Below are 27,935 nucleotides of genomic sequence, written 5' to 3'. Positions count from 1 at the left end.
GTACTATATAAAGATCAGCAGGCTGCCCAGCAGTGGTTGAGTGTTGACCCATAAACCAAAAGGTCATTGGTTCAATTCCCGATCAGGGCACATGCCCAAGTTGTGGACTCATTCCCTGGTTGGGGGTGTGCAGAAGGCAGCTGATCGATGTTTTCCTCTCCGTATCTATTTCCCTTCCCCTCTCTCAAATCAATTAAAAGAAAAGATCAGCAGGCCAACAAAATAGCCTACCTATAGCAATTTCCACAGAATTGGCCACGATTTACATGAAATTCGGAAGAAACAATACTGAGAACATGCATTTCAGGCACCCTCAGGATAAGGGTGAAGACTATTTAATACAATGCCAACCCCCAAGTAGGAAGGATCATTCTGGTTAAGTACTCCTTAGGTTAAAGTAAAATCTTTGTAAACTGAACTGTACCAGCATTTTACTTTTCATTTGCATTTATTTAACACAGTTCTCAAAAACATTTGAGTGAAATTGGGCCTCCTCTGGTATGCAAAGGACCTGAAATAATATTTAAAAAATGAACAGGCAGTCTTCAGTTCATCCACAACACAGTAGTGTTTCTTTCTCCAAATTCTGAAGCACCCAGTTTCTTTCGTGTAGTCTAAAAGCTAGAACTAGAGTACATTTGTGGTGGAATGTATTGTCACTTGCTGATAACCAGTTGAAATACCATCGAGAAATAACCTTTTAAAGCCATACATTGTGCCACTTTTTCCCTGCTATATAATACAGATTACATAAAGGCTGACAAATTCACATTAATATAAGCATTAAGCATTTGCTGTATTGAAAGATCATTAGTTCTAATACTAGCAGTACTGAGTTACAGAGCATAATTTTTAATATTTAGTTGCAGGTATATTAAGTATGGTAGGTTCCATGGACTAAAAGAAAATGAACATTTTTGTCTTCAAATTTACTATTGACAACCTAGTCTGAACAATTCTGCTAAGCACTGATGTTAGGAAGAAAAGTAAAAATCAAACTTTATTGTTGCTTTTTGCCATTTGGTAGCATTTTACACACAGGCTTCGATCTTCAGAATACACCCTGGATTCAGTAGAAAAACCCTTTAAATGAAGTTTTGTACAATAAAAACTTCTCAGCAGTCAAAATTTAGACTGTAAAAAAATACATGCAAAACATACTTTTCTGAAAACACTTAACTTGGAACAAAGCACCGAACTACACAAATGCAGAATGAGAACAGCATTTCAACTCCACCAAAAGTAGTCATCATAAAAGGTGTAAAAGTCACCTAACTTCACTAGGCACTGTTCACTTTTTAAACAGGAGACAATAAAAAATATTGTCCACAAACAATATCCAAACTCTAAGGTAGATTTCAGAAAGCCTTCCATTTCATGCTTTAATAGCGACCTGGAATTGGAGAGAAAAGAAAAAGGGCATTAATACTGAGAACTGATTAGCAAGTATATTTTACTGAGAATTTTAGAATGATCTGTCATTCAGATTCCTATGTACTAGATTCTCTTCTGTGAAAATACAGGAAGACTTTCACACAAGTCACTCTAGAGATGAATCAATGTGAAACAATTTGGGAAGTAATTATCAACCTGAGCTAAGGTTAAGTCACAAAGATGTTCCCAAGCTGTGCAAAAATTACAAGCACTTGTGCTAACAATGGTGACCCTACCTACCTACACACCTTTATTTAAATAAATATATTTCTTATTGATTTCAGAGAAGGGAAAGGGAGAAATAGGCACATCAATGATGAATCAATCATTGATTGGATGCCTCCTGCATACCCCTTACTAGGGACTGAGACCGCAACCCGTACATGTGCCCTTGACCGGATTCGAACCCAGGACCCTTCAGCCCACAGGCCAATGCTCTATCCACCAAGGCAAACCAGCTAGGGCTATATTTACTATTTTAATTAGAAACTAGGTCCCAAGGGTTGTTTTCATACCATCTGGAACCCTATACATAAGGTTTGCGGGATTACCTATACTAATAAAAGGGTTATATGCTAATTAGACCAGACATCTTGCAGACAAGGGGCAGGGGCCGAGGTAGAGGCAGTTAGGGGTGATCAGGCCAGCAGGGGAGGGCAGTTAGGGGTGATCAGGCCGCTGAGCGGTTAGGAGCCAGCAGTCCCAGATTGTGAGAGGGATGTCTGACTGCCGGTTTAGGCCTGATCCTTCCCGGATTAGAGGGTGCAGGCCAGGCTGAGGGACACACCCGCCCCAACCCTTTGCATGATTTTTGTGCACCGGGCCTCTAGTCTATAACAATAAAAGTGTAATGTGCTAAATAGACTGGACATCCTTCCAGACGAAGCCAGGGCTATAAGGGAAGCCCAGGTCCTGGGTATCAGAGGGAAGCCAGTGCTGGAATCCAGGGAAAGGAAGGCCTACTCTTGCACGAATACTGTGTGTTGGGCCTCTGGTATATAATAAAATTACTTGAATGGCCCTAACCGGTTTGGCTCAGTGGATAGAGCGTCGACCTGTGGACTGAAAGGTCACAGGTTCAATTCCAGTCAAGGGCATGTACCTTGGTTGCAGGCACATCCCCAGTAGGGAATGTGCAGGAGGCAGCTGAATCAATGTTTCTCTCTCATTGATATTTCTATCGCTCTCCCTTCCTCTCTGTAAAAAAAAAAAAAAAAATTAAAAAAACAACAACTACTTGAATGAACCCCTTTTCTGCAAAGTAAGTTACTCTGCTATGGTTTGGCAAATTAAGTAGGGCAAGCCATATTATTACAATATATAAACTAAATAATATCAAGTCAAAAACTTACGAGGTGAATATGATCGAGATCTGGAACGTGATCTATATCCTCCACGACTATAGTAAGGAGAAGGTGACCGCCTTCTGTAAACAAATGTCAAGACCATTTAAGATTCCAGAGATCACAATTAGATGAAAAGACATAATTATGCACAGTACCTCTACCAGTTTCTAAAACTAGAAGGCTACCATCAACCTTCAAAAACTTTGTACTAGTCATAGGATTTCAAGGTCTGATCACCTAATACTACCAGAAGTCAAATACTCCTTGCTGTTTCATCCATTGATAATGTACTAACCCATTTTAAATTCTACTAAGTAAAATATGAGAAAAAAGTCTTTCCCATTAATTCCAAGCATGCCCTCATGAATTATACCCAAAATAAATTTCACTAGTGTATCAAAGTGATTTCAATTTGTTAAGACTGACTTAAGTGTTCAACAGCCAACAAAGAAAATGTAGCACAAGAGAATAGCTATCAGGAATAGATACTAAAAATATTATGGGTCCTAATCAATGACCTTATACCATCATTATCTTATTCAAGTACAAAAACGATACTACTGAGTAAAAGCTTAACCAATTTCTGCAAATGCACAAAGCCATGGCCACATCACTTGGGGTCAGTTACAACATTTTATAAACTTCATGCAATCCAATCTTGTGCGATGCCACATAGTTTAACTACCAAAAGACTAGTAATGGAGTCTTCATGTGTGCCGTTTCTACTATTGTACAGATTTACAACCCTCTCCTGGCATACCTGTAAATCTGATCCCTGTCTTGAGCAGCTCTCCATCCTCCTCCACCTCCACCTCCTCCTCTGTAAAGGCAGAAATTAAAATTTATGAGTTTTTGAAAGAATTTTCAATTCATGAAGTAAAACAAACATGTGATATGCGAAAGTTAGATTCTGGTAAGTAAAATGATAAAGAGCTACTTTTGCCACTCTTTTTATAAAATGGCACAGAGCTCTGGTGGCTAAAACAAGTATCATTACAACAAAGAATATAAGTAAATGCTCAAATTAATTAAAATAAAGATCAAATCTACCACTTTAATATCCTCATCTTCCATAAAGCAATCCCTCAAGTGCCATTTAATGCAAAAAATACTCTAAATAAATTGTCCAAAATAAAATGCTGGACAATGTCAGAAGCACCCTATGGCCTCACTTCCATAGATATTAAGACACCAACAATTGTCAATTTCATAAAACATTACCAAATTTTTTTTTTAAGAGAAGATATCTATACCCCAACACCACACCAAGATCAGGTATCACGGATTACTACTATGGCAATACTTATTACACAATTGACATTTTGACAAGTAAGGCAGGGTCTCAATTATTGCTGCTGCTAAAATAAAGGAAACTTTACTTTGATCTTTGAAAGTATTCTCGAAAAGATCTTTTGTTTTTCAGGTATGATAGGCATAACCCTACCAACCCCATAAAAATTTGAAGTTTGGTAATGAACAAATTAATACTATTTTTCTTATATACTTTTATGGACTCTTCCAAGAATCAGCTTTACCTGCCTTTTAGTGCATGATACATTCGATGTACAAACCCGCCCCCCACAACCCTGCTTTATAAAGCGTTAACTTTCAAAGCACAGCTTATTTTGCTTTAAAACAATATTAAAACAAAAAACGGGAAAAACGGAAGTATGGTCTGTAATTGTTTCCGCCATGCTCAAAGTATACAGATTAATTTAAAGAGACAAAACCTAAAAATCTGGTTTAAAAACTAGCTCTCGATATCTTGGCATAAAAACTAATGCTTTTATTAAAGGCGACAAAAGGCATAATACTGCTTTATGTTATGTTACAACTGAGGCGCACTCTCCCTTCTAGGGAACTTGCACCCCCACCTTTCTGTTTTCTTTCTGCTCCCCAGGCATGTTACCTCTGCTTTTTTCTCTCCTAAGCCCCAAGGGCCCTTCTACTACCTCTGTAACTTTTTACATAAACTTTCTCTTAAAATCAGGAGGGTTGCAACTGAGATTCAGAAGTTGTTGCTTCCTTCATGTCTTTGGCAACTTGAAACTCACATTATGGTTAACTTACCTGTATGATCTGCTATAGTAGTCCCGATCATCATAGCCTCTATCGTATCCTCTGTCGTAGTAATCACGACGGCGTGAGCTGCCACTGTGAAGAGTATTAAATCTTTATAAAATATCAAGTAGCCTTCCCTATCTTTCTAGACATGACTTTTTGCTGTTAAAAACTGTTTAGATATTTATTAACAGCAGCAGAGAAATGCCATGCTCATTTGGTTCTTAATGTTAACACAACCTACACAGCCAAACTCTATAGGACATGACTGGGAAATTGCTTCAAGTATAATCTCTTTATCCTCTTCTGGGCAAAAATTCATAGGCCTGTTAATGAAGTAACTGGGAAATGAGTATTACTCTCATTTAAATTCTCACATAGTGGATAAACAATGCCCCCTCCCCCGGTAACAATGTACAAAAATATGTATTTTAAAATATATTTTTATTGATTTTAGAGAGAAAGGGAGAGGAAGATAGAAATATCAATGATGAGAGAATCATTGATGTTTCTATCTTTCCCTCTTCCTTCCTCTGAAATGAATAATTAAAAAAAAAAAGAAATGTGTTCTTAAAAAAAGGGGGGGGGGGCGCACATATATTATACTAACATGCTTTCAACTTTAGCCAATTTGTCAATTCCACATTTTCACTCAAGGAAAATAAAATCATATAGACAACTAAGTTTTTGAGACTGGGGGTTCAGCCTATTAGAACATGGCAATTATGGTACAATTCTCTACCTTACATAAGAGCTTTGTATTTAAAGTGGAAAAAAAAATGACTCCAAATTAGAGCTTTCTGTTAATACACACCAATAAGAATGATGACAAATGAGAGATATCTTATTAGTTCAGCCCATGTTTTCCACTCTGCTTAAGGAAACAAAAAACTAAAGAATGCACTCAAGTATGATTTACACAAACTTGATTTTAACTATAATGGTTAAGTTTCCATTCTGGGAAAAATAATCCAAGTCAGAAACATTTAATTACCTAAGCAAAGCCAAATATATGGCATTTCTTTATGATAAAGTGAGATGGGATCTATGTAATGGTGTCAATCAGATTTTGTGTCACAATCAGAATGTTTCCACAGAATATATATTACCAAATATAGTTTTAGCTAGTTAAGAAAAAAAGGGAAGCCGAAACCGGTTTGGCTCAGTGGATAGAGTGTCGGCCTGCGGACTGAAAGGTCCCGGGTTGGATTCCGGTCAAGGGCACGTAACTTGGTTGCGGGCACATCCCCAGTAGGTGGTGTGCAGGAGGCAGCTGATCGATGTTTCTAACTCTCTATCCCTCTCCTTTCCTCTCTGTAAAAAATCAATAAAATATATTTAAAAAAAAAAAAGAAAAAGAAAAAGAAAAAAAGGGAAAATTATTTATACTATGGCAAGATTAGATGAAATGCCAAAGATTTCCCTGGAGCACATGGAGGAAGTGAACAAATTAAATCATCAATAAAATTTCTAACTTGAAAATAAACTTACTAGGTAGGTCTTCCCATATAAATTCCTGGCGTTGGGGTATGTGGTCTTTTTGTTATAGAGAAATCAACTCTGATTCTACGTCCATCAAGTTCCATTCCATTGGCACGCTCCTTTGCCTAAAATACATACATACATACATAAAGTTGTGATATACATCCTGAACAGTAACTAACTATCCAGTAGTTAAAAAATAAAGTCTGATGGGATGTTTCAGCTAGATGCATTAATTTATTTCAATGTTGGTAAAACATCATGGCCTACAACTTTAGGTTGTTTCTCCTATTAAATTTTTAAAAGGTAGTCATAAAACTCAGAAAAGTTTATCAAAAAAGCCACAAAGGTCAAATTGAAGTAATTGTTCTATTTAACAACAAACTTAACAGTGCTTCTAGCTCTAAAGCAATACGTATTCGACAAACCATTAGGTATGATTTGAAATGGCTGGGAATAAGATTTCGTAAGTGTACACGAAATTCAAATTTCAATGGCCACAAATGTTTTAAGTCCCAGCTATTAATTTACAGATTGTCTATTGCTGCTTTTGCATTACAATGACAGCACTGAAAAGTTGTGACTGGTATTCCCCTAATGGCTCACAAGGCCTCAAATATTTAGTTGTTTTTAGCAGAAAAGTTGGTGGATCCCTGCTATGGAAGCAAAAAGCTGAATGAAGACAGCTACATATAGCTCCTTCATCTAGAATATAGAGCAGTAAAACTTCAAAGCAAAAAAATACAAAAAAAACCCTAGTCCAAAGACTTAGCTCTTTGTTCACCATTTAAAGAACACCCTTTCCATAAGTAGATTTTAATTTCCAATTCCAATTATGCTACTTTTTTGTTTGAAAGTTTAAGCCCTCAGAAGATAGTTCTTGGCACTACTGATTCAGATACAAAGTAATAGTATGCTATTCTTCAGAAAGCTGTGGTACTGTAGTAGAAAATTAGGGAAACAAGGCCTATGCTACTAGTAACCATGGGAAAAACCCTATTTATATCTTTGGTCATGAATGACTAAAATGAAGCAGAATGACATCTTAAGAAGCCCCTTTAAATATCTTAAATTGTAGTCTATCCTAATTACTTGCATTTAGCTTTCCATTCTTCCTTTAGCAGAATGGTTTTCAAAAATAAGTATAGTTTTCATAAATAACTATATAATTTTACCTAGAGCTGATTACCAATCTCAATATTGACCTCAGATTGTTTATCACTGTTTCCCAAGCTTTTCTTGTACGCTATACCATCTCTTGGAGATGACGCCAGCTATTATCCGCATCAAAGTCCAAATTCTTAAAATATGGCCCATATTCACCATGTAAATGTTCACTTTCAGTCAACATACTAATTTTTTTTTACTTCCACCATTCTGCCTGAAAGTCAATTAACATTTAAATATGAAACCAGTTTTTTCTTGAGTCACAGCTATCCATTTTAAAAGTTCTTCATTGTAGAAAATGGCTCAATGCAAACACTGATGAAATATTCTAAAGAGTATTAACCTTCTTATATTTTAGATAACGATTTACTTCAAAATAATGTGGTGGTGATGTTGGGTGACTGAGTTGGAGGTATAGCAGGCCAGAAGCTAAGTATACTGAAATGGGGCATAATATAACCAATTGCCCTATCACACTTTTTTTATTATTCTGTATATATTGAATTTTTCCATAATAAAAGGATGAAAAAGTTCAAAGTATTATTGACTTCAATCTATTCCCAGAAGATTGCATTTCCTGTAACTCAAGCTACATTTACACATCCTATTTACAATATTAAAACAAAAGTTGTCCTTCCTCAAATACTTGGGAGTTTACAATAGGGCTACTAGTTTACAATGTACAGGCAGGCTTTTACTTACTTCCTTGGCATCATCTACATTTTCAAAGTACACAAAGGCAAATCCTCTTGAACGTCTAGATTGCTGGTCATATACAATAGACACATCAGCAATGGGGCCATATTTAGAGAATACTTCTCTTAGATCTCTTTCTGTAGTGTACAAGCTCAATCCAAATACTCCAAGACAACAGTTGGGATCAGGATTTGCCTAAAAATAGAAAAGTAGATTTTAAACTTTTTAAAAACTTTGCCATAAATCAAATAAAAAGGAAACACCATACACAAATTAGCCAAAAGTGTCACTACGAATAAAAGTAGATAAACAGACTAAATAAACAGTTTAAAAATGAATGTGTTACAGCCAAGTGCTGCAAGCATGTTTAAGAATGGGCAGAAAGGCACTGGCCGTTTTGGCTCAGTGGTAAGAGCATCGACCCACAGACCGTTAAGATTCCGGTCAAGGGCACGTACCTCCGTTGCAGGCTTGATCACCGGCACCGGTCGAGGCGTGTGCGGGAGGCAACCAGTGGATGTGTCTCTCTCACATCGATGTTTTTCTCCCTCTGTCTCTCCCCCTCCCTTCCACCCTCTCTATAAAACAAAGAAACAAAACAAAAATCAATGGAAAAGATATCCCCAGATGAGGATTAGCTAAAACAAACAAACAAATCGTCAGAAAGGATTACAACAGGAGCAATTTTAACCTTAGAATTAAATAGAGGGGGTAAGGGTCACATACTATTAAAAAACAAACTAACTCTTTGGGGGGGGGGGGAATATTGGAGGTCCATTTTGAGTGATTCACTTTCTAGCAATTTATTTTAAGAAATGTTCACATAGCCTGGCTTGTGTGGCTCAGTGGTTGAGTGTTGACCCAGGAACCAAGAGGTCACCAGTCAGGGTACATGCCTGGGTTACAGGCTCGATGCCTAGTAGGGGGCATGCAGTAGGCAGCCAATCGATGCCCCTCTCATCCATGTTTCTATCTCTATCCCTCTCTAAAAAGAAATAAAAACATAAAAAGTTCACACATTCATAATATGTACACATAATCAGAACAGCATTGTCTCTACAAGCCAGAGGAATAAATGATAAACTAAAAATGCTGAATTAAAATACAGGGCATGCTAGGCTTGATCCTATTTTTAGAAACATATAAACTATTCCCATACACACATAAATGAAGTCAAAGATGTGCAATACTGTTAACAGATATTAAACAGCGTGCTTGCAATCATTATAATAAAGTGAACTACATCTTGATGACATTCCAGTTGCCATAATGAATTTACCCCGTTTTCATTTATTTACTCTAAATTCCATTCCACTCTCAAAACAAACACACACCATACAAAATCATTTAGATTATACAATGAAATCACAATATAAATACACTAAATGCCATCTCATTTGGAACCTCTCATGAAAGACAAGAAAAAGCCTTACTACCTGAAAGAAACTTGCTTACAATTAAATGGGAAAGCATTATATAAAAGGTATTAATAACCAACCCAGAAAACTTAAGTAACATTAAGTATGGAACACATACATAGATGCTATATGATCTAATGTACTAATATTATAACAGTAATGCACATGGAGATTTTATTTGATGGGCTGAATTACGTATGTGACAATGCGCTAACTTAAATATGAATGATAGTCCAAATGTACACCTTACATGGGAGAGGAACAGATTTGTTGATCCACTTTATGTATACATTCATTCGTTGATTCTTATTATTTGTCCTGACTGGGGATTGAACTCACTACCTTGGCATATCGGGAAGATACTCAAACCAACTAAATTACCTTGCCACGCTGGGAGATATCTTTTAAAAAGAGATTATTTCAAAACACTAGAAAGCCTCAAAAAGGTAACTCTCTACTAATGCTCCACTGTCAAAATCAGTTCTAACTTCAAAGAGAGATAGGACTATTAAATTAAGTGGTTTTAGACAGTCTATTGCTTCAAAAACACAGAATATTTTTTATCATACCCGATTCCCGACATGACGTCTGCGAGTAGACATGGGAGAATGACTGTGGCTATGACGCCTCCGATAATCTCGACTGTAAGACCTGCTACGGGATCGTCTATGGGAGCGAGACCGAGACCGTGATCTTGTATAATGCCTTCGAGAACTTCTTCTGGATCTAGACCTGCAAAACAAAGGCTTAAAGGTCATGACTAAATAGCTGACAAAATATGGCTTTCATTTTTTTAATACTCTAGAGTTAAACTCCAGAAGACAGAACACAATCCAGGCATATACATACTAACATGATACCAAATGGGTGGGATTGATACTTTTTTTCTGTACCAATAGTCAATTCAACTGTTAGAAAGAGTTCCAAAACCACTAGTTCTCTTCCAATCTTTCTTATTAAAAAAATAAAAGTGAACACATTGAATTATCTTTTGAAAATTAGGAAACATGCATTCATACTAGCTTAATCGGTCTCCCTCTCAGATTACCACCCTATTTTTCTGCTTCTCCCATTATGCCCACCATTCACTTAAGATAAAATCACCATCATAGTAGCTTCCTCTGCTGTGTTTTAAAAGCAACCAGCTGCTCTTAAGTAGATAGAGTGATGATATGAATAGTAATCTAAATCAGGATGGACACATTGTAAGAGAGAAAAGGTACGGTTAATGATGCTTCATAACAGGCATGTAATGGGGCTGTCCTGGTCAAACCAGGATGTATGGCATACTTTTGACCAACATTAAAAACAAAGTACATGTGGTATTACTTTTGCTTTATATGTACATTCAATAATAATACTACCCTACACCTATTAATCAAAAATTGCAGTTATTGAAAACCAATGTTCTGCAGTATATTTGCAGTAAAGTAGTTTACTTAAACTCAATTCTGAAGAACTGGCCTTTATATAAGGAAGCTAAGGTGGAAAAAGGTTAATCTGCCCAAACCAGAAAAAAAACCAACAGGTAAGATTTGAAGCCTAACTCTAAAGCCCAGAGGCTTTTAACGATTAAACAGTCTTTGGTCTTCTAGAACTTACGATTAACTTAACTTCTACTATTATACAGGCCAACAAATAATCTAATCCTCTCTATCAAAGTTCACACCAATTTCAAAGCTAAGAGCAACAGTCTTTCTTACCTAGATTCAGATCTGGACCTGGACTTTGATCTGGAACGTCTGGAATCTTCCTTGGAGCGAGACCTTGCAGGGGTATGCCTTGCAGATTTCCCAGATCCATGAGCACTTCCACTTCTGGAAGCAGAACGGGATTCCTACACGTAGATGTCAAAAGTTTAATTTGTATACTTTCTGGACAACTTTAAAAACAAATAAGCTGCCGTGAAACAAATGGTGAGGGAAAGCAATCCCCTTCCTTCCAAGGTAAGAAAATATAAGTAAGGGCAGGAACTGAATATACCCAGTATAACAGTTGCATTGCTCCAATTGACATAAGTTGATTAACTTGAACTTCCACCTTTTTGGAGCAGGGATAAGTTAACTGATCCACTTTCTTCAGAAAGGGGGGGGTGTCAAAGCCAAGCAGCTGAGGGATTTGTCCAAGGACCGTGTTTAAGGAATGTTACTCCATAAAGATTAGGGTGAGAAACAACCTTATTAATAGTAACTATGACTTCTACCCATTATACCTATTTCAATCAAGTTACCATCAATAAAAACAAAACCCTATGAAATTCATAAAACTTACTTTTAAAATGCTTTTGATTTTTTATTAAGACCTTAACTTTTCAAATTGTTATTCAGTGGGAAAAGAGAGAAGGACAAACTTTTTCAAGTCCTAGAGAAATGTAGAAGCCTAGTGGAAAGCAAGGACCAGCTTGAAGGACACCGGACAGTTAAGATCCTGTTCCATCTAATCATGGTAGGAGGCCTTGGAAGACCCAGAAACAAAGATACCAGATGGAGCTACAGCAGAAAGGTAGTGAATTGTGCAAAGGTAAGAGTAGAGAGGGTGCCAGAGAACTACTGCTTCCTCAGTTAAATGGAGATGAGCCAGGGCAAACGGAAAGTTAGAAAAGCTATCTAATGTACCTATTAAAACCAGAATATTAAATTAGGAGCTTCTAATCTAAGCTTAGAAAGGGAATCTAGGAATTATATGTAAAACCAAAGTCTAGGTATACTACATACCCATAGCTTTCCCAATCAAAACTGGGATTAGCCAGTGGATAAGTGGCACAAAAAGGAATATCTCTCTCAGAACAAAACTAACAGTGGAATAAATAGGATAACCAGCAGTTTACCAATGGCCAACTAATCAGCAGAAAAGGCATACATATATAATAATGGAACCAGAGAAACATTCTGCCCGATGAAGAAACAGAAAACTGGATAAGGAGAACATCCACACACTTCTGATAGCTAAGGCATCATCAAACAAGACAACCTTTATTTCAAGTTACCAAATTAAAAGGCATAAAGTTCAGTGAGTTTTTCTACCCAAGATAGAATAAAAATGGCCAGATTCAAAAGGAACCAACATTACTGTGGAGGGAAGAATGGATGTTGAAGCTGCTGGATAAAAGTTAAGGACCTCCCTGTGTGGTAGGCCTTTAGAATATCCTGGCTATTCTTGAAAAAATAGAACAGGACTATTTTTAAATTACAGCCTCAAACATTTTAGACTATGTTCTAGATTTACAGCACAATAGAGAAAATTTGGAGGATCTGTCCTATGACACCCAGAGAAAAAAATTTATATACAATGATGAAACAAATTAAAAATTGAAGATTAGAATAGGGAAGAGTTAACTTAGCCTATAAAATAAGTTCTGGTTTTTAGGCCATAACAACTTTAGAAACATTTCAAGTCATCATAAAACATGGTGTGATGTGACACGAAATGCGAAACTTTCCACTCCTTCCCTCCAGGAGTGATAATAGAGTCAAAGAAATAGATGGTACTTTGGACAAAGTAATTTTAAAAAATGGGGGCTTAGTTTCTACCACAGGCAAAATCTGATCTAGAAGAGAAGGTAGTAATAAAGACCCAAAAGTTACTAAACACACGTATTTACTTCACTACCAGAATGATTATGTCATGGAACAATTATAACCTTTAATGGAAACCAAAGAAGAAAACATGCTCTGGAAGGGAGCAGAATATGGATGCTTCACAGTAAGAGTTAAAAAGATTACCAACAGAGTTATGCAGTTAATTGAAACCAGTCAGCATAGGGATCTGAGTAGAGAGGGTCAAGATTCCCCTTCTTTAAAAAGCCTCTTGCTTTATTAAATAGAACAGCCTTCTAAGCCATATTGAGACCTCCCTCATGAAATTCTAACAGATCAAGAATTTTAAGAATTCACGCAGCCTCTGAAACTACCTGGCATATATATTTTGTGGGCAATCATTTCTTTAACCAGGAAAGGGGGAAACACCAGAATGCAAAAATTTCCCTTTCTATACTGATACCTGGTTAGTTTAACATCTAAACAATGCCTGCACCAACTGTTCTCACCAGGAATATTCTTAAAAAAGTTAACCCCTTTATAGTTATGTTGGCCATTAGCTGGTTTTGGAAATACATGCAAGGAAATTTAGCGTGTCTAGAAGAAATGAGATCTAAAATTAAATTATCAGCCAAATCTAAAAGCATACAGTTAACTTTAAACCTTGATCCACAGGCAAATCTGCAAAACCAGCTGGGAAAATCCTCTATACCAAGTCTACTCTTAGCTGACAAACAACAGGTGTCAACATTAAATCCTACCAAAAGAAGCACTACTCTGAACATCTGTACCTCAAGGAGAAGAATCATGAACTAAGATGAACATACTTAAAACAAAGACAAAATTTCCCTGAAAACGTCTTAAAGAATTGTTATGAATTGGATGTCATATAGTAACATACAACCTACAGGAAACACACCAGGAAAAGAAGTCAGCCTTACAACAAAACACCTTATTCTCATCTTCCTATTCTGAGAAGGCAGTAGCTAAGAAAACCTTTGCAAGGTGACAGAAGTGGGAATAGCCATCTAATTGCTAGGTTTTTCCTGTATTATTTAAAAGACTGGAAGCAGTAATTAGATTTAAAACTGGCTCTTGTAGACCTAGATGCATTTAAAAACACAAATCCCCTATCTGGAGCTGATTTTAACTATTGTCTAGAGTTGGGTACCTTCATTTCTTAAAAGCACCATACATGTTTATGATGCTAGTTAAGTGTCACTGACTTAGCCAACCTCTGAAGTGTTATGCATCCTACCTGTTTTTTCCTCAACAAAGGCATCTTCCTGGAACTTTGTGCTCTCTCTGCTTCATCTGCACCCCTCCCTCACATTAATCAGCCTTACCTTATTGCCCAAGAGGCCTGCCCCTTCACCCTGAAAGGTAAACAAAATACCTTTATGGGTGAGAAGGTCTAATACAGTGGTCGGCAAACTCATTAGTCAACTGAGCCAAATATCAACAGTACAACGATCGAAATTTCGTTTGAGAGCCGAAAACCGACTTCTGGGCATGGGCCACGAAGTTTCAATCGCACTGTCTATTCGCGCGCCCCCGCAGGTGGTATTTTGTGGAAGAGCCACACTAAAGGGGCCAAAGAGCTGCAGTTTGCTGACCACTGGTTTAATATCAATGTTTATTTTTGCCCTTTATCTACCTTGGGCCATTTAATCAAACCCGAAACTGCCTTCTCTCCCCCTCAACCCCCCCAAACTAAGTTTTTTCTTTTGGACCTCAAGAACCTTTCAGTCTCCTAATAAAAGAATCCAGGGGCTTGAATAGAAATATCCATTCCTGTCACTTTCACCTCAACCCTCTGCTATTTTAAGTAATTCAGGATGCAAGTTACATTATGAATTTAATATTAGTTTGTAGGCGGAATTTTTTTTTTTTTTACAAAGCAGTAATGGGGCAAGGCAAATGCTGGAAACTGTCTCCTACAAATGGAAATAATTTTTGTCTCCTTGCAAGATACAGAAATAGAAATAATATTAAAAAATGCCAATTTCACATTGATGATAGGCCCTAACACCTCAGAAAATGGGATCTCTTTAGAAATGTAACTTAAGCCACTTTTCCATGAGCAGTAGATCCCACAACTCTGAGGAAAGTTGTTTTTTTTAAGTTGTAACTCAATTTACTGGGTTAAGATTGGTTAACAGTTATATAGGTTTCAGGTGAGAGGAAAAGTTGATTTTTGGTTTTTTCAGGTCAGAAAGGAGAAGTGATAACCTTGGCTTCTCCAATAGGGTAGAAATAGAAGACAGCTGTTGATTGGCTAGCATTGAGTATTACTTTGATGTGTACTTGTTCCATCCAACTGAAGGCAACATCATTACAATCATCTGACTCTTCTATTCAGCTACAACAAAACATACAGAAGGAAAATGACAGAACTTTTAGATTTATTCTCCCATAAGTGGTGGCAGTGGAGAACCAGAAGAAAGCTACTTTATAAACCCATACCTCTTACATCATTATAATAGCTAGGTGTTAATAGCAGAAAATGAGAAAAAGAAATAAAGCTGATTTTGGAATGAAGCACCTGCTACTATTGCCATTTTGAGTTAGATATCCTGTTCACTTTTACGTGTGACCCACCTTATTCTTAGGGAAGCCACGGTATTTTTAGCAGTAACCCTTGTCATTCAGCTGGAATAAGCATTAAACAGAAAAGAATTAAGAATCATCCTTGTGAATTTAGCACACATGCATCTTAAAGTTAGGACCTAAGTGGTCATAGCTTTCCACTATTGCCATCTGTAAACAAATTTATGTTTTCATAAATGCCAAAAAGTATCCTGTTCAATGCTTTGCTTGGATTTTGAGGGCTTGCTTCTATAACCACTCTCCTGACATTCTTTAGGGAAATTATGACAACATCCTATTATATGGGGGTAGGGGGAAGTAGTTTACAGCTGGTTCCTATGGGAAAAAATAATACAAACTTTTTTGGATACTCAAAACTGTAAACCTACTTTTGCCCCACCCTGTATATTTGCTTAGTACTTAAGATAGGGGTCAGTGCATAGTAAAAGTCCAGGGGGGTGGCAGAGACCACCAGTTCCAACTCTGGAGTTACTTATTCATGTCCCTAGGAGCAGCAGTTAGAAAGACGAAAAAATCTAGAGGAAACAACATGAAGCCAACTGTTACCCATGCTGGAAAGCTCATTCCTGCCTGGTATTTGACTACAAAGGGTTATTTTTTTTAGGTTGCATTTCAATATAATTTGACTAAGAAGTTAAAATTAGAATTACCTAATTTAAACGTTCCCCCTGGAAGGCACTTCTTTACCCTGTATATATTTTCTTCTATTAAACAAATAATGCATGCATGTTTAGCAAAATATACAGGGACACATAAACAGACTAGTAATTACTTAGCGTAGTGCTTTCTGATTCCAGATTACTTCTTATCTTAACTTCATTTTTATTTCTTTTCTTCATTCTTCCGTTTCAAATTCTGACTTCTTTCATCTTCCCCACTTCACACAAATTGCTCAATATTCTACAAGTGGGACTTCTGGTCTGATAATTAGCATGCATTCTTTAATTTTTTCAAATTTCAGCTTCACTTATTCCTGAGCTTCAAATACTCATTTATAAAACTTGTCAAATGACGACTTCCGCATTTTCCTTCTTCAACATTAACCTTAATAGAAAAAGAACAGGATGAAGAATATTTTAAAACTCCAGGATAAAATCCAGTGCCAAAACTGAAACTAGAAAAAAAAAATCCCTTGTTTTGGATTAAAAAAATAATTAAAAACACCTAGAATATGCAGCTCAAAAACCTGAAACTATAGTCTCCTGCTGGTTCTAAAATATTTATGGTAATCAGTCTCATTTGTCATGCTTAAGTTGAATGTGAAGTGCGCTACTGAACATTTACTGTTCATCTAACATTTTAAGAACTATTATATTTCACACTTCTTATTTTATCCATCAATAGAAAATATGTTAAGTGTCAAAAGCACAACTCCAGTCAAAAAGTGACACGTAAATACAAAAGTGCAAGAAAGGAAAGCATGAACAATTCATTTGTACAATGATGACAGGGCTCAGGGTAGGAGAGATTTACAAATTGTGACTTGTCTTATAAGGTCAAGAAATGTATTTAATGTCACACATTTTTGTACCGTAGGTCTAAAGAGCTCTATAGAAAGACAATGTCAGGGAATCTGAAAAATTTAGACTATATCTAAGTGTTCAACCTACCCCTAGAAAACTGCTCTAGAAAGTTTTTATGTTCTGAATGGTCCAATTATTAAATTTAGAACTAAAACCAAGCCAGCCAACTACTACATTCAAGTAGCTATGAAGGAAAGCAGAACAAATTAAGAGTGCAACATTGGTATTTTCAAATACTGTTGTAAACTCCCCCCCCTCAATGAACAAATATTAAAATCTTCTGCAGTCCAAAGGAGAAATTTTACTTTTTTAAAGGTGGCAATATGGGGAAAAGTATAGCTCACCTCTTCAAGTTACTAAAAATATTTAACATCAATATACTAGTGCCTGTTCAACACCCTAAACAAAATACTGTCCTCATAAAACACCCTAGTTTTCCTGCATTTCATCTTATGTCTTCTGTTTCACTGTCAACTATTTCCTCTCCTAGTTTTATTTTCTTTCTGGGAAAAATAAAGCTTTCTTAAAAAAAAAAAAAAAAAGTCTCTATATCTATCTGGGCATGAAGACCGCCATGGTTATTTGTGGAAGTGCTGTCTTTTCTAAGAAAGTAAGCGTAATTTCAATATCGTTTTAAGGTCAATTATTGTTAACTTAACCCAGGAAAAATTTTAAATAGGTTTTTATTTAAGGGAGTCACAGTAATTAGTTTTCTTTTAGTATCCATCACTAAAATGTAATGGGAACTGTTTGCTAGCAGCACAAATGTAATCGTGGAATCAGAATGCCCAAGCAGGTTTCCTCCTAGGGCTCCTCTAAAGAGTATGTACAGACACAGGACTTGGATGCAGAAGATACTGGAATGGAGGCCAAAGCTCTAGATATCACAACTTTTCAATATGGACGCCTTCCTGCTGTTATTAGTCCTTTCCAACCTTTCCTCTTCTTTGTATTTGAACTACAAAATACACTACTAAATAATGTACATAAGAGGTTTATTTCAACGTAGCTACCAAGTGGCCACTTTATAAAACCAGAACACCAACTATTGAGCTTAATTACTTGGAGAGCCTACTTAGAAATAAGCAGAAACTTGTCCCATCCTGTCAACAATTTTTCTGTTAAAACGATTCTAGAGGTTACAAGTGGAATTCATGTAACATTAAAAACGTGCAAACTCATTAGGCTGATTGCAAGGTTAATATTTTAAAAATTGGGAGGGAGCAAATCAATCCTGCCATTATGGTTAATTCTCATATCACTATAAGGACTATTTAATCTTTTTTTTTTTGCAGCCACTCTACCAGAAGATTGGGTAGATAGAAAAATACTGAGAATATACTCTGAAAAAAACAAAAAACACCACTATCTTACATACCTCCATCAGTTTTCAGCCCATGCTTTTGAGAGATCTCTTGCAAAAACAGTACTCTAAAATTGACATTCATAAAATATTCAGTACTTTCCAGCAAAAGCAAGTTTAAGTATGCCTTTTGATTTTCAGAAGACTACCTATTCTTCATCTAATACCTAAGCCCAAAAATCAATGCAAAAGACATATCTCATCTCATGCTACCATTTTAGACCATCCATGTTGATAAAAGTAACAATCTGAAAATAACTCCCAAAACCCAATTCAAAGCAAAGATTGGGGTAACTTGAAGATTAATTTGCTGTAGTGAAGAACTTTTCTGGTTTGCAGCTTAAAAACAAAGCTGACAATACCATACCTAATTCCATGCAGCCCATACCACCCAAAACTAACCTTGGTAAAACACTTAAATTTCCTACACACCAATCACCACCCCATCACTATACACTGTGAGATAATACAACTTACGTATAAAATATAAAAACGTATCAACAAATGACACAATGCTAAGGTGCAAAAGATACAGACAATTGTAGTTCGGTACTCTTGGGCAAAAACGTCAACTATAAAAATATTAATCGCTTAGGTTTGGGGTTTTATCAGCCATAAATGGGAATTGGATGTACTAGGGGAATTCCATATAATGTATCTCTCGCCATCTGAATTCCTCTCCATTCTCCCCGCCCCCACAAAACCAGTATTACTTACCTTATTACTTGGAATTTCAGTTTCACAATGTCACTTTCTAGTTTCAGACACTATCCACAATATTAAAATATTCTTAGCTAACCTGGTTTCTTCAGGAGACTCATACCTAATCACTCACTATGAAACAAACTATTTCCTTCCACTCCATAAATTCAATCCTTTAATTAAAGGAAGCTGGTGCAATGGCTACAATTTTCTAGAAAAGAATTAGATTGAGATGTTTTAATTATAAAAACTAGAATTTGGGGCTAAAAGCAAAGAATACACGAAGAATTATAGATTAAACAGAAAACAATGCAGAATCTGAAGGGCAGCTTGATGTGATGGTATCCAGATACTATTCATGTCTAACGAAAGTTAAGATTGAAGATAAAGTACCTACATTGCAAATACGTCTACAAAAATAGCCAATATCTACCAAATGTGACATAACTGTTAAGAGTGCCTCTTATGGCAAAGATGTCAGCCCCTTTGTAGAAAAAAAAAGTTTGCAGGCAAGTTTTGGAAATTCTGGAGGATACTTCAATTTGGAGACCATAAAAAAATTTTACTTTTGCATAGGTTTGGCCAGATGAGGGACCTCAACTCTAATTAGAGACACATTTCTTGTAATCAACTTTGACACAAAAATCCCAGGTAAAGGTAAAAGGTAGATTCTGCCATCAAAGTGTGACAAGAACCACAAATATTCAAGAACACACCGAACATACACATTTAAAACAAGACAAGGGGAGGCACACTAAATCAGTTTTAAGAGGATAATTTATTACTGCACACACACAACATTTCTATTTAGAAGAGGAACAACTTCCAATGTCTAAAGGATTAGGGGCAAAAAATTTCTGGAGTTACTTTGGTGTTTGTGAGAGAGTAGATTAGAGATTTATATAAACGAAGGGTGAGATTACAGCGGAATTGAGATTCGTATGAGCGATTTATTTACATGATCAGTTTGGAATGTTTGAGAGCCTAGAGTGAAATGAAAAGTAATTTTTCAGGCTCCACAAAGAGGATACAGGCATGTCCAAGATTACTGCCCTAAAAGCAACTTTTTCACTGCTTTCAGTGTTCACAAGCAAGTTTTTTGCTAATCAGACCTGACTGTTCTACCTCCCCAGGCCTTTTTATGGTAATTTAACTGTTCCACTGACCTTTTATGGTTTGCCAAGCATTCTCTGGGAGTCCAAACACATGTTTTAGGTCTATTCTAACAACTCCAGGTTCCAACCACCAATTGGAAAGCAAACATACAAAACACCAAACCAAATAAAATGGAAGTATCCCACAACTTCAAGTTTAGAAATGTCTTCCAGGGAAAGCCATGACTCCTGAGTAAGAAAATTTTTTCTCCTAACATGTAGCTTAAAAGTTATTTTATATCTTTCTCTTTCCATAATAATTTAGTGAATACCTATTCTATGAATTATGGAAAACACTAGGATGTATAGAAGAAAATATGCCCGCTTCAAAAAAATTCTCATTAATGACACCTCTTCAGCTGTCTCAAACCTGGACCTAACCACAACTGTTTCTCTTATGTAAAACATACTTATTTTCTTTTAGGCAAATGTTCATCTCCACAAGCTCACGATCCGAGTAACTCTTCCAGGAATATTCAACTAAGCTAGTCAGAAAACAGTCATTTTGTAGTACCTAAACAGTGCAAAAAAGTACCCAGTAATAGTTTTGTCAATGAGTACTAAAAATTATCATTTCCCTTCCAGTCCAAATACCAATGACTGGTTTCCAAAGTATATTCAACTAGTAGAAACCAGAAGTCACAACCTTCACAATTTGTGAGCCCAATTCAAACTTTCTTACCCTACGAAACATTCACCTGAATATATAAGGGAGACCTGAGTAGTTCAAATCAAACAGATTTGGCTTCAATATTACACAGTAAGTTCACTAATGTGCCAGGAGCTAAGATATTTTTAAACCACCTCGAATCTGTTTTTACACGCGTTTGCTAAGATATTTGAGTATATTTACCTGACAATTAGATTTATTTATTCCTAGTAGAAAGGGGGGGAAAATCTTAACAAGTAACGGAGTGTAAAAACACCCACCTTATTTCTATCAAGTTAAAAAATCAAGTTCTGTGGGGCTTTTTACCACTCTTCGAACAAATTCTCCTTAATCTCCAAATATGCAAGCCTTGCATTGTTGCATCGTCATTAGAGCCTACACCCCGCCACCAACCTTCATAACGTGCTGTTTAAAACCTGGGAATTGTTCCTGAAATCTAATCAACCCGCACCGAACTCCACCCGGCGGGTGGAGACTGAAAAAAAGAACAACAACAAAAAGAACAGGTACAAGTGGTCCACAGAATTAGAATGCCTCGAAACAAAGGAAGTAACGGCGCCATAAATCGTCGTTGCCCGCCAATTTGTCGTACACAATCCCATGGAAAAATATGTACTCCATAAAATAAGAAAACGTTAAGAGACCTCGTGGTCTCTTCTATTGGTATACTGATAACGAGTTTTGGTTTGAAAGCCCTTTCGGTATCAAATAAAAGCACTCCATTTAGGCCTAACACAAAGCACGCGCGCAATCTCCTCAAATTAACGGGCCGAGAATTTAGTCTACCTCAGGTTAGTTCTCCCCATCCCAAAAGAAGCCCCAAGAACACACTAGGTTCCATCCTTGGGGCCGGTGGGGGGGGTGCTTCATAAGTCGACCCTTTCTTAATCCAAACACCGGGTGAATGTCCCCAATGAACGTGCTTTTCTTTTTCTAACCCAAGTAGCCCTGTGAGGCGCGGGGCCGGCCCGCGTGGACTCGGGGCTCTGGCGCCATTTTGTGCCACTGGCAGCGCGCCCAGCCCGCCAGCCCAAGATGGCGGCGGCAAGGCCTCGCAGGAGAGCAACGGCGAAATAAGATACTGCACCCCTCCCCCAACACCGAGGGGACGCAGCGGCCATTTTAATCCCCCCTTGTAACGGAAAAAACCGCCGACTCGGGTCCGGGGCCACATAAACCTGCCTCTCCTCTTCACGAATAAAAACACTATTCACAAACGCTTTTTCAATCCGACTCCTCTCCTCCCGGCCTGACTTCGGAGCCGAAATCGCCCACCTCCCTGTCCGAGGCCGGCGGGCCTGGAAAGAGATACAAGAAGCTGGAACCACACAGCCGCCCCCCTGTAGCACCTCTACGTACCCGCTCGCCGTAGTTCTGCTCGCCGCTGTCGCTCATGACTCCTAGCTGCTGCTGCCTCCGCCGCTCGGCTCGATGTGCTTCAACCGAAGCTGCCAACCTCTTGCACCTTCTTTACAGAGGTTCGGCCGCAGCCTCTCAGCACCCACAAATTTCCACACCGCTGAGAACCCAACCGCTCCGCACCGCTGCCACACCGGCTCTAAGTCTCGCGGATGTGACGCAGCGTCTTTAATGCGGCCCCGCCCCCTCTCAAAACGCGCGCTTTGTGGGCCCCGCCCCTCGGCGCTCATATCCCTTCCCCGCAAAGGCGCGACTGGAACCGGATATGACGTCAAGCCGCCTTTCGTGGGGCCCCACCCCCTTCTCTGTCTCAGCGAGGCGGGAAAGTAAGCCTGCCGGTTGGCCTCTGTGATGTTCGCCAGGACCGACAGGCAGTGTTGCCCCCCGGTAACGCCTGACTCCTTTCTGGAACTTTACGGGGAAATCGTCTTAGGCAAAGGAAGGAGGCGGGGGAGATATCCACCGTTTCTCCTATCTTTCATTTCTTTTTTCTGCTTCATTCGTTTCTATTTTTGTGCCTTCTTTTGGGCAGATATCCATGTACTGGGTTCTTTATTTTGCATATATTTAGCCTTAATTGTAGATCTCTCTGTTAAATAAACGTCCATTTAAGCACGTATTAAATGCCAAAGCACTTTACTAGATCTTGATGCGCTGACGTCAGACAATCTCCGAAGATGTTAGTGAACTATGATTTTAAGTGCCAGAGGCATGTACAACTATAGTAATGTCACAAGGTGGGAAGATTAAGTATTCCGTCACCCAACTTTCCATGGTTTCAGTAACCTGGGTCAACTGTGAAAATGTTAAATGGAAAATTCCATAAATGAACAACTTAAAATTTTAATTATGCACCATTCTGAGTGGCATGATTAAATCTCATACCATCCTCTGTCCAGCCTGGGATGTGAATCATATCGTTATCCAGCCGCTCCAGGCTGTATATCCTCCCAGCATTGCAGTGCTTGTGTTCAAGTAACCTTTATTTTACTTAACAGTGGCCCCAAAATGCAAGAGTAGTGATGCTGCCAAAAAAAGCCCTAAAGTGCTTCCTTTAAGTGAAAAGATGAGTACAGTACAATAAAATATTTTGAGAGACACCACTTTTACATAACTTTTATTACAGTATATTGTTTCAATTGTTCTCTAGTATTAGTTATTGGTGCTAATCTCTTACTTTGCCTAATTTATAAATGAAACTTTACCATAGTTATGTATGTATGGGGAAAAGAAGTATACATAGCGTGTAGTATTATCTGTGGTTTCAGGCATCCACTAGGGGTCATGGGACACATCCCCTGTGGATGGGGAGGAGGGGACTACTATAGTGGAAAGAGCCAGACTTGGAAGTTGAGTCCTCTCTGTACCTGTTTCCTCATCTTTTAACGTAAATTATGGTACTGGACTGGTGAGGTACTTTGATACCTGTAAAAAAAATTTTTTTTTTAAACAACTGTATTGAGATGTGATTCATATACCATGCAAAACTCCCATTTAAAGTGTACAATTTGCCCTAGCTGGTTTGGCTCAGTGGATAGAGCGTCGGCCTGTGGACTGAGGGGGTCCCAGGTTCGATTCCGGTCAAGGGCATGTACCTTGGTTGCGGGCATATCCCTAGTGGGGGTGTGCAGGAGGCAGCTGATCGATGTTTCTCTCTCATCAGTGTTTCTAACTCTCTATCCCACTCCCTTCTCTATGTAAAAAAATCAATTAAATGTATTTTAAAAAAATAAAAAAATAAAGTGTACAATTCAAAATGGCTTTTATTATATAGACAGAATTGTGCAACCATTACCACAATCAATATTAGAACAGTTTCATTGCCCCCAAAATTACACCTGTACTCATTAATAGTCATTCCAATCTCCTTTGTCACCTTCTCAACTCTAAGGAATCTCATACCTACTTTGTCTCTATAGTTTTGCCTATTCTGGACATCTTGTATAATAAAGAGCTAATATGCAAATGGTCGTTGTGCCTTCGTGCCCTCCTGCCCTTGAGCCCTCACGCCCTCGCGCTGGTGCTGGGGGACCTGAGGCTGCACCCCCCGCCCTGCAGGGCTTGACATGAGTGAGGCCGGCCAAGTCTGGGTCTCCTGTGATTTCGAGGCATGTGTAGGTGGGCGGAGACTTGACTCTGGGTCCCGCGGCATGCCCCAGACTTTGACAGGAGGGAGATTTTCATATACATTTTACTAATTTTCTTTCATCTCTGACACTTCTATTATAGAGAAAGGGCAAATAGTAATATTAAAATATTTCCTCTAATTAATTCCCTTTTAATGTGCATGAATTTCGTGCACCGGGCCACTAGATTCATATAAATAGAATCATATTACATGAAGTCCTTTGTGACTGGTTCTTTAATTTAACATTCATGTTGTAGCATCTATCAGTATTTCATTCCTTTTCTTTTAAAATGTTTATTATTTTAAATTAATTTTTATTGTTGAAAGTATTGCAGATGTCCCCTTTTCCCTCCCCAGGGTCCCCCTTCACCCTGCTCCAGCCCCTTCCCAGGCCTTCCCTGCACTACTATCTGTGACCATGGGTTATGCGTATATGCATATAAATTTTTTGGTTAATCTCTCCCCCGACCCCCTTCCCTCTGACATCCGCCAGTGTTTTGCATGCTTCCATGTCTCTAGATTTATTTTGTTTGTCAGTTTATTTTGTTCATTAAATTACACATATAAGTGAGATCATGTGATACTTGGCTTTCTCTGACTGGCTTATTTCCCTTAGCTTTATACCCTCCAGGTCCCTCCATGCTGTCTCAAACAGTTTACATTCGCCCTAGCCAGTTTGGCTCAGTGGATAGAGCGTCAGCCTATGAACTGAAAGGTCCCAGGTTTGATTCTCCTCAAGGGCACATGCCTGGGTTGTGGGCTCAATACCTAGTGGGGGACTTGCAGGAGGCAGCCAGTCCATGAGTCTCTCTCATCGTGGATGTTTCTATCTCTCCCTCTTCCTTCCTCTCTGAAATCAATAAAAATACATTTTAAAAAAACAGTTTACATTCAATATTATTTTGTATTAGTTTCAGTTATACAGCATAGTGATTAGACAATCATAAACATTATATAGTGTTCCCCTGATATTATTCAGTACTCACCTGGCACCATACATAGTTATTACAATATTATTGACTCTGTTCCTTACGTTGTACTATACATCACGACTATTTTTGTAACTACCAATTTTTACTTTTTTTTAATTGTTTAAAGTATTACATATGTCTCCTTCCCCCCCCCCACCCCGCATTGACCCTCCCCAGCCACTCCCCCCCCCAGTGTCTGTGTCCATTTGTTATGCTAATATGCATGCATACAAGTCCTTTGGTTGTTCTCTCCCCCTTACCCCCACCCTCCCCTACCTTCCCTGAGGTTTGATGTTCTGAATGATGTTTCTCTGTCTCTGGATCTATTTTTGTTTATCAGTTTATGTTGTTCATTATATTCCACAAATGAGTGAGATCATGTGATATTTATCTTTCTCTGCCTGGCTTTCCCTTAGCATAATGCTAAAGTGGGCATCCCTGTCTTGTTTCTGTTCTTAGGGGAAATGGATTTAGTTTTTGCCCATTGAGTATGATGTTGGCTGTAGGTTTGTCATGTAGGTTTTATTATGTTGAGGTTTGATCCCTCTATTCCCACTTTGCTGAGAGTTTTTATCAAGAAAGGGTGTTGGATTTTGTCAAATGCTTTTTCTGCATCGATTGATATGATTATGTGATTTTTGTCTCTCAGTTTGTTTATGTGATGTATCACATTTATTGATTTGCAGATATTGTACCATCATTGCATCCCCAGAATATATCCCACTTGGTCATGGTGTATGATCTTTCTAATGTAATGCTGGATCTGATTTGCTAGAATTTTGTTGAGGATTTTAGTGAAAGGGCGGGGAGAGACCGACTCCATGTTCCTTTTGTTCCATGTCCTCCACCTCCTGGAGTCAGGTTCCCACCCTAGAACCTCTCCAAGAGCCCAACCCACACTTTTGAATTAGCCAATAGAAATGCAAGAGGAAAGTAAGCCGCGCCCTGCCCCCATGTGCAACCTGACCCCGACCAATCAGCGGAGGCCACACTACCTCACCCCTCCTACCTCTCCCAGGCCCCCTATAAATCATCGCGTTTGGGTTCTGGGGCTCTCTCTCTCTCTCCACCTCGCCGCTGCGCAGGTGTGTGTGTGGGTGGGGTACTGGGCTCGAGCTAGCTCCATTAAAGGCTCTTTGCTTTGCATCGGACTGGGCTCCCTGGTGGTCTTTGGGGATCATGAAATCTGGGCATAACATTAGCATCTATGTTCATCAAGGATATTGGCCTGTAGTTCTCTTTTTTTATGGTATCTTTATCTGGTTTTGGAATTAGGGTAATGCTGGCTTCATAGAAAGAGTTTGGAAGTGTGCCTTCCTCTTGAATTTTTTGGAATAGTTTGAGGAGGATAGGTTTTAGTTCTTCTTTGAATGCTTGGTAGAACTCCCCTGTAAAGCCGTCCGGACCAGGGCTTTTGTTTGCTGGAAGATTTTTGATTACTGCTTCAATTTCTTTGGTAGTTATCAGCCTGTTCAGGTTTTTTTATTCTTCGTGATTGAGTTTTGGGAGCTTGTATTTTTCTAGGAATATGTCCATTTCGTCTAGGCTGTCTAGATTGTTAGAGTAGAGATGTTAAAAAGTATTGTTCCAGAATCCTTTGTATTTCTGTGGGATTGGTTGTTACTTCACCTCTTTCATTTCTGATTTTGTTTATTTGGGTCCTCTCTCTTTGCTTCTTGGTGAGCCTGGCTGGAGGTTCATCAATCTTATATATCCTTTCAAAGAACCAGTTCTTGGTTTTGTTGATCTTTTGTATTGTTTTTTTGGTCTCTATGATGTTTATTTCTGCCCTGATCTTTATCATTTCCTTCCTTCTGCTTACGCTGGCTTTTCTTGGTGCTCTCTTTCAAACTCTTTGAGTTGTAGGGTTAGATAATTTATTGCCATTTTTTCTTGTTTTTTGAGGTAGGCCTGTAGAGCTATGAACTTCCCTCTCAAGTCTGCTTTCACTGTGTCTTATAGATTATGTATTGTTGCATTTTTATTTTATTTTATTATTATTTTTTAAAAATATATTTTATTGATTTTTCACAGAGAAGAAGGGAGAGGGATAGAGAGTTAGAAACATCAATGAGAGAGAAACATCAATCAGCTGCCCCCTGCACACCCCCCACTGGGGATGTGCCCGCAACCAAGGTACATGCCCTCGACCGGAATCGAATCCAGGACCCTTCAGTCCGCAGGCCGACGCTCTATCCAGCTCTATCCACTGAGCCAAACCGGCTTCGGCAATATTGTTGCATTTTTATTGTCAT

The 27,935-nt window shown here is 38.2% G+C and overlaps 1 protein-coding gene across 3 annotated transcripts; it reads right to left on the bottom strand.

Annotated features, from left to right (window-relative positions):
* Positions 1–429: 429 nt before the first annotated feature.
* On the bottom strand, positions 430–22,756 carry LOC308243136 (transformer-2 protein homolog beta). 3 transcript variants are annotated; one of them, XM_080658376.1, is made up of 10 exons: positions 22,522–22,742; positions 16,523–16,794; positions 11,308–11,441; positions 10,174–10,336; positions 8,193–8,381; positions 6,333–6,448; positions 4,851–4,934; positions 3,541–3,600; positions 2,787–2,860; positions 430–1,393 (listed from the first exon to the last, which is right to left on the bottom strand). In XM_080658376.1, the coding sequence occupies exons 4-10, from the start codon at positions 10,204–10,206 to the stop codon at positions 1,383–1,385; spliced, it is 567 nt and encodes a 188-aa protein (XP_080514502.1). In that variant the 5' UTR covers positions 10,207–10,336; positions 11,308–11,441; positions 16,523–16,794; positions 22,522–22,742; the 3' UTR covers positions 430–1,382. The 3 variants fall into 3 exon arrangements, with proteins under 3 accessions (XP_080514502.1, XP_080514500.1, XP_080514501.1); XM_080658374.1 differs by lacking the exon at positions 16,523–16,794 and adding an exon at positions 8,645–8,764 and having other exon boundaries at positions 22,522–22,737; XM_080658375.1 differs by lacking the exon at positions 16,523–16,794 and having other exon boundaries at positions 22,522–22,756.
* Between the last annotated feature and the right edge of the window lie 5,179 nt (positions 22,757–27,935).

This window comes from Plecotus auritus (genome assembly GCF_963455305.1).
Source record: "Plecotus auritus genome assembly, chromosome: 2".
Classification (NCBI taxonomy): domain Eukaryota; kingdom Metazoa; phylum Chordata; class Mammalia; order Chiroptera; family Vespertilionidae; genus Plecotus; species Plecotus auritus.
Note: the sequence above shows the minus strand (reverse complement) of the source record. Positions and strands in the feature narration are given on the sequence as shown.

Excerpts from the sequence above, each read along its gene's own strand:
- LOC308243136 (XM_080658374.1), bottom strand. The coding sequence starts at position 22,557 with ATGAGCGACAGCGGCGAGCAGAACTACGGCGAGCGG. Across the intron at positions 10,337-11,307 it reads AGGTCCAGATCTGAATCTAG|GTCTAGATCCAGAAGAAGTT; the intron begins GTAAGAAAGACT and ends TTTGTTTTGCAG. Across the intron at positions 6,449-8,192 it reads ATGTAGATGATGCCAAGGAA|GCAAAGGAGCGTGCCAATGG; the intron begins GTAAGTAAAAGC and ends TATGTATTTTAG.